We start from the raw sequence: 6,724 nt of genomic DNA on the forward strand, positions 1-6,724 counted from the left end.
TCAGTATCAGTATGGGGGTATTATTCAGTCACTATGTGGTTATGGTGTGGTGGTATTATTCAGTAACAGTATGGGGGTATTATTCAGTCACTATGTGGTTATGGTATGGGGGTATTATTCAGTAACAGTATGGGGGTATTATTCAGTCACTATGTGGTTATGGTGTGGTGGTATTATTTAGTAACAGTATGGGGGTATTATTCAGTCACTATGTGGTTATGGTGTGGGGGTATTATTCAGTAACAGTATGGGGATATTATTCAGTCACTATGTGGTTATGGTGTGGCGGTATTATTCAGTAACAGTATCAGGGTATTATTCAGTCACGATGAGGTAGCAATATTTGGTCATGGTGTAAATGCTGCCACCGGTCAGTCCCCAGTCCAGTGTGACATTAGTTGTTGTTTATTACGTTACCGTGTATTATTTGTTATTTGGAGGAGGTTCGTGCTTGGAGTAGGGATTGAGTGAGCTTTAAATAAGGATGTGGTGCAGTGCGCTGTCACCTAATTTGTCATTCTTTCCATTCATTAAAAGTTTGTAGGTATGGCAGTGCTCCAGTGATCTAGAGCTGAGGGGTAGACTTTACATAGCCTGTATAGCCGCCATTTTGTTGGAGCCACGCACACCGCCCAGCATTACCTCTAGTGCGCCATAAGTTGTCTGTAGGTCCAATAAGAACAACTGGCCGTCCCTATAGCGACGCAGTGCTCATGTCATGACGTCATACAGGCCACGCCCTTTTGCGGAGGTCAAATTTGAAGCAGAGCTTGGCGCGCTGGTCACATGACCATGTCGGACCACGCCTTGTTCTCGGCGCCCCCTGATGACGTCAAGCGTTCTCCCTCTCGACTCATTGTGGAAGATGGCGGCCGCAGAGTGAGCGCGTTTTCTCCGCACGGCGAGTCCGGGAGCAGCATGAAGCGGCAGAGCGAGCGAGGGGAGTCCAGTCCCGGCCGCGCTAAGCGAGCACGGGAGCGGAGGGAGGAGGCCGGCAGCGGACACCACAAAAGCTCCGGAAGGCGGGAAAGGCCCAACCAGGCCGGGGCCTCCTCATCCTCCTCCCGGCGGCCTCGGGACAATCCTCCTCCCCGGCCACTGCTCCTCCCCAATCAGGCCGATGTCCCGGAGTATAAGACGCTGCTGATCAGTAACCTGGGCTCCGCACTCCCGGAGCCGCTGCTGGAGGACTGGCTCTTCCGACACTTCCAGCGCTTTGGGGAAATCAGCGTCAAACTGTCCCACACCCCGGACCTGGGCCGAGTGGCCTACATCAACTTCCGGCGGCCGGCAGAGGCCCGACAAGCACGACACGCCAAGCTGCGGCCCCTGCTGTATGACCGGCCCCTGCGGGTGGAGCCCGTGTTTACCCAGCAGCCCAGCCGGCCCTTACCTCTCAGCAGCGCCGCCCTGCCGGCCCCCCGACACCTGCTGCTGCCCCCGGCCCTGAGCTCCTCCAGCAGCACCACTGCCTCAGCAGAAGCCTACTACCAGAGCCTGTACGAGGAGCGGGCCCGGGGGGCCACCACCAACGACGACAACGAGCAGCTGGCCCCTGAGGACGACCACCGCGCCACCCGCAACCTGTTCATCGGCAACCTAGACCACAGCGTGTCCGAGGCCGACCTGCGCAGAGCCTTCGATAAGTACGGCCCCATCGAGGAAGTGGTCATCAAACGGCCGGCCCGGGGGCAAGGAGCGGCCTACGCGTTCCTCAAGTTCCAGAACCTTGACATGGCGCACAGGGCCAAGCTGGCTATGAGCGGCCGCCTGCTGGGGAGAAACGCCATGAAAATCGGATATGGCAAAGCCAACCCCAGCACGCGGCTCTGGGTGGGGGGTCTGGGCCCGAACACTTCCTTGGCCGCCCTCGCCCGAGAGTTTGACCGTTTCGGGAGTATCCGCACCGTTGACTATGTGAAGGGCGACAGCTTCGCTTACATCCAGTACGAGAGCTTGGACGCTGCGCAGGCCGCCTGCACCCAGATGAGGGGATTCCCGCTCGGGGACCGCCGGCTGCGTGTGGACTTTGCAAAGGTGACACCAGAGGAAGCGGCCGCCGCGGCCTCCCGCTACACGCCCATCCAGCCCACTCCGTACCCACTGCCTCTCTCTTTTGAACTTCTACAGTCTGAGGCCTACACCCGCCACCGGGCAGCACTGGAGCCCGATTTACGAGTCAGAGACCGGACCCCTCCGCACCTTCTGTACTCTGACCGGGAGCGGCCGTTCGTGGAGGCGGGCTGGCTGAACTCAGAGCGGCGCAGCGCTGGGCAGGGAGCGCGCAGCCGCAGCGGAGACCGAGGCGGTGGAGGAAGCGTCAGCTCTAAGAACCGGGAGGAGAGGCGGCGACGGCGCAGTTTGTCTGGTGACAGAGGGAGGACCCGAGTAGAGCGCAGCCCTGACCGTCCCAGGAGGGACCTGTCTGACCGAGAACCCAGCACCCCTCCATCACCGCCCCACAACCACCGCACCCCAGCACAGGACAAGCCCCGCCCCCCAACTCCTGACCTGCCCCAGCCCAGGAGGAATCACCACCCCAGACCCCCGGAACCCCCTGCAGAGAGACCATCCTCCCCGGTGCTGGAGAAGGGACGGACGCTGCCGCCGGTCTGGTGTGGTCACCTGGTGCTGAAGAACAGCTGTTTTCCTACCTACCTTCACTTCTTGGAAGGTGACCGCGATGTGCCCGCTGCCCTTCTCAGAGACCGCACTGCCCCGGGAGCCGGCAGCCTGGCACAGCTCAAAATTGCTCAGAGACTTCGGCTCGATCAGCCCAAACTTGAGGAGGTGACCCGCCGGGTGAGACAGGGCACCACAGGAGGCTATGCTGTACTTGTTGCCATCCAGGCCCCTCAGAACGAAGGGGTGTTGCCCGGGGAGCCCGGATTACAGCGCCGCCTGCTCAGGAACTTGGTCTCCTACCTAAAACAAAAGCAGGCGGCCGGGGTTATCAGCCTCCCTGTGGGGGCGAGCGGCAAAGGCAGGGACCCCAGTGGCATGCTCTACGCCTTCCCCCCCTGTGACTTCCACCAGCTGTACCAGCAGAGCGCCCAGCGAGTTGTGGGCAAACTAGAGGAGAACATGATTATTGTGCTGGTGAAAGACAATGCCTGACCCCCTCCCCCAGCAGGACCACTGCCCCCCAGGTCACCCCCCTCTGTTACAAGGGTCATGGTTGTTGCATTAACCCCTTAAATGCTGGTGCCGTCCTCTCTGCAGATCATTGCGCAGTGCCGGGACCCTCCAGCATTTACGGGGTTCTGGGCGAGTATCTGCCGTGTATATATGGGTGGCGGGCAGAGCAGCCGTCACGTCAGGTCCATGTTTTATATGAACTGAACTCTCCCAGTCGTTGCTGCTGGACAGATGATGATGATGATTGATTTTGTCCTTTTTATTCTCGTTACTTTTACCCCTTCTGGTGTTTTCAGCTCCCCAGTTCTTCCCCGGGGCCCCTCACCAGTTGTTTGTTTTCAGATTTGGGGGGTATATTATTGGTTTCTTGGGGGGCTATTTTTAGGTTTGTGTGTTCTGGAGTCTTGGGTAGTGGGGGTCCCCTGAGTGCCTTATTGTCTACGTGACGCGGGTTTGTGCGGGGGAGGGGAGCGGACCCCCCTGGGCTCTTATTAGCTGCTCGCAGTCTCCCTGTTTATAACCAGTAGAAGCCTCCGGGGATCGCAGCCGCTCGTTATCTCCTAATTAGGCTTCATACAAGACGCGCCCTGAGACCGCGCCGCCCGGGTACCTGTAGCTACAATCACTATTAACCCAATCACTGCCAGGCCCTAGAAGTAAACCACTCTCTGTAGGACGGTCGGACTCCCGGCGTGAACGTGCCTCAGGTTTCTTGTCTTCATATAAGTCGCCGTGTGGCCAACGTTAACGGTTACGCGGGACGTGTGAGGGTTTAGTCTCAGGAAACGGCGCTGTATAGAAGTGACACGGTCCGGCGGGGGCGGTGGACACCTGCTATTCTTCGTGTCTGCGCTGATTTGGGTATGAGGCGTCCGGTGAAAAACGATCCTGAGTAAGTTATGCAAATAGCGGCAGAGTAATAGAGACGGAGCGCTGTGTGTGGACGCTCTTATATACGACTACCGCCATCTTGTCGCTGTGGCCAGGATCTTATCCCCGGATCCGTTCTGCTGTTTGTCGCTATTAATGATTTTTCCATTCTGTCACCTGCTCCGCTCGTCCCGGTTGGTAGGGGAGGGGGATCACGTACCCTCTGAGTCCACTAGCCCAGGGAGGGAACCTGCGTCCTATCCGTGTTTAAAGGGGATCCCCCGGATTATAGGATACAGCAACAGGGATATTGGGGTTCAGACCCGATGACATTCTGAAGTAAGGGAAGGTTGTGCTCGGATACCGATCCCCCTCTTTTTGAGGAACAACCCCTAAGATTGTCTCTACAGCTGACCCCAGGGAGACTCATTGTTTCCTGAACTTCCTTCAGGATTGATTAGTCATGTCTGGGCTGTTTTATGTGGTCTGTAGACGTCCATGCAGAGCAGGCATGAGCAATCAATTCCGCAGCAGCACGTTGTTGCTCTTCTCCCTGTATCCCTATAGTCCCGGGGACCCCTCTGGTCGTTACACAGCGCTGTGCAGGGAGGTGAATTGTCCCTTATTTATTTTGCCTCCTGTTTTGGGGTTCTGATCCAGGCCCCCCTCAGATTAGATCATGCACTATTGATTCAGGGGTCACAAGCGGGCAGGACGGGTATCTGTGCCACCAGTTCTCCGTCATTTCTGTCACCACACGGAGCTTCTGACTTGTTAGTCCTGACACCAGCTGATGGGGAGGGATGTCCTGCGGAGCTGCTTCGTGTCTCCCAGCACTACAAGTCCCATGATGCTCGCTTTGCTTTCTGGGACTTGTAGTTCAGCAGCCGCAGTGTGAATGGCTCATGTTGTTTTTCTGTGAGCAGCCGGACGGGTCTTGAATGTGATTAGTAAATCTCCCAGAATGGACACGTTTCATGTGTGATCATTTGTCATGTGACCGCAGGGGGTGGGGCTTAAAACTGGGGGAGGAGTCCTAATCAGGGCATTGGGTTAATTTTAAAGCGTTTCTGGGGGGGGGGATATTTTACATATTCCATCTATAAAAAGTGGGGTGCAGACAAGTCCAGTACCTGATATCCCTATGAAACCCCCTATAAACTCTGAAGCCCCCTGTACACATGGCAGCTGTCTCCTCTACGTCTTGGCTCTCGGGTATCTGAGTGAAGTTAGATCGGCCCCTAGTTTCCATTATGGGGGGGTATAAAACCAGTGGTAAGAAAGGACGGCCAATAAACATTGCTGCACTGATACACTGTTACAACACTACATCTGCAGGCTTTTCTTTTGTGATATTTCTCTGCAGTTGTGTCCCCCCTCCCCCGGTCCTATTCACAGCTGTGCTGCCCTCTAGGGGAGGTATAATGTATGGATCAGGGCGAGTGAGGTCAGGAACCCCCCAAATGCTGCCTGCTGTACTGATCTCATCATTACCCTTGTACCATGGTTACCCCTAAAAATATCATCTCAAAGACACACGGGGGGGGGGGGGCAGCATTCGGTAAATCATTCGGTAAATTATTGCTTGTAGTCCTCGCCCCCCGTCCCAGACTATGAACAGGCCGAAACCAGATCATCCACAGCCTTAAAGTGACATCTACATCAGTGCGGCCTCTGTATCTGACTAGTAGATGGCACATGTCTCCCCCACCTTTCCGCCATGTTGCGTATCACTTGAATATCTTCTAGAATGGGTCCCATGTTCCTGGCATTAGACTGTGGATAGGGCAGCGGATGTTTCTTTGGTGGGGGGTGACTTCAGATAGCGCCCCTCCCCCCCGGTGGATTTACACTGTTTTTTTTTAGTTTTTTATTTGAGCCCCCGCAGGGCAGCGATGTGGTTTATGCGGCCGCATGCCCTAGTTTGTGTGAGCGCCTCCGTTGGTCTTGTCCAGTAGCGCGGGGCGGAGGCACGTCCAGGACTGATCTCTTACTCTGTGATTCCCATGTCGTGTTGCAGACTACAGTTACCAGGCCTGTTTGTATTGAGCACTTACTCGTATAGAGCAGACGCCTCCAAATATATTAAATGCTCCTCTCCAACGTGTCCTGTGTGTCCGTTCATCAATCACGTGACCCGCTCATCTCGCATCAATTATCTGCCGCTGCCGTCACAAGTTATAGCAGCAGAGACGGAGGGAGATGAGGGGGGCAGAGATCTGCATGGCGGCTGGCACAGCGCCTGCATCTAAAGGAACCGGTGCCAGACTGTTAAAGGGCCAGTGCATAAAATGTTCTGCAACTTTTTAATGGATGAATGGGAACGTTTTTGTGTTTTTTTTTTTACAAACCCCATCCTGACCCAATTCTTCTCGCAGCTGAGGGTTTGTTACAATGTATCACTAGGTAATGCTCTAGGGACTAAATACAGCAGCTGCACTGATGCAATGTAACAAGCTATTGTAGTCAGCTGTGTGAGAACTAGGTCTGGCAATATTTCCATTCACTAACAGCAAGCAGATAAGTTGAGAATGCTTCAATTACATGATCCTGCACTGGCCCTTTAAACTGCCTGTAGTGCCCATCCATGCTACAATGTGTATAGGGAATCCCAATTATCAGTGTATATTACAATTCACATCTACACATTACAGTGTGTCAGTATTACAATGTCTTATACTCCAGTCACATCCAAAGCTGCATTTAGCCGGGTTCA

General features: G+C 55.0%; 1 protein-coding gene across 1 annotated transcript; it reads left to right on the forward strand.

Annotated features, from left to right (window-relative positions):
- Positions 1-771: 771 nt before the first annotated feature.
- Positions 772-6,115, forward strand: RBM15B (RNA binding motif protein 15B). Its single transcript, XM_075831955.1, has one exon. The coding sequence runs from the start codon at positions 787-789 to the stop codon at positions 3,115-3,117; it is 2,331 nt and encodes a 776-aa protein (XP_075688070.1). The 5' UTR covers positions 772-786; the 3' UTR covers positions 3,118-6,115.
- Positions 6,116-6,724: the final 609 nt, after the last annotated feature.

This window comes from Rhinoderma darwinii, chromosome 7 (genome assembly GCF_050947455.1).
Source record: "Rhinoderma darwinii isolate aRhiDar2 chromosome 7, aRhiDar2.hap1, whole genome shotgun sequence".
Classification (NCBI taxonomy): Eukaryota; Metazoa; Chordata; class Amphibia; order Anura; family Rhinodermatidae; genus Rhinoderma; species Rhinoderma darwinii.

Coding starts and splice junctions, on each gene's coding strand:
- RBM15B (XM_075831955.1), top strand. CDS start 787: ATGACCATGTCGGACCACGCCTTGTTCTCGGCGCCCCCTGATGACGTC.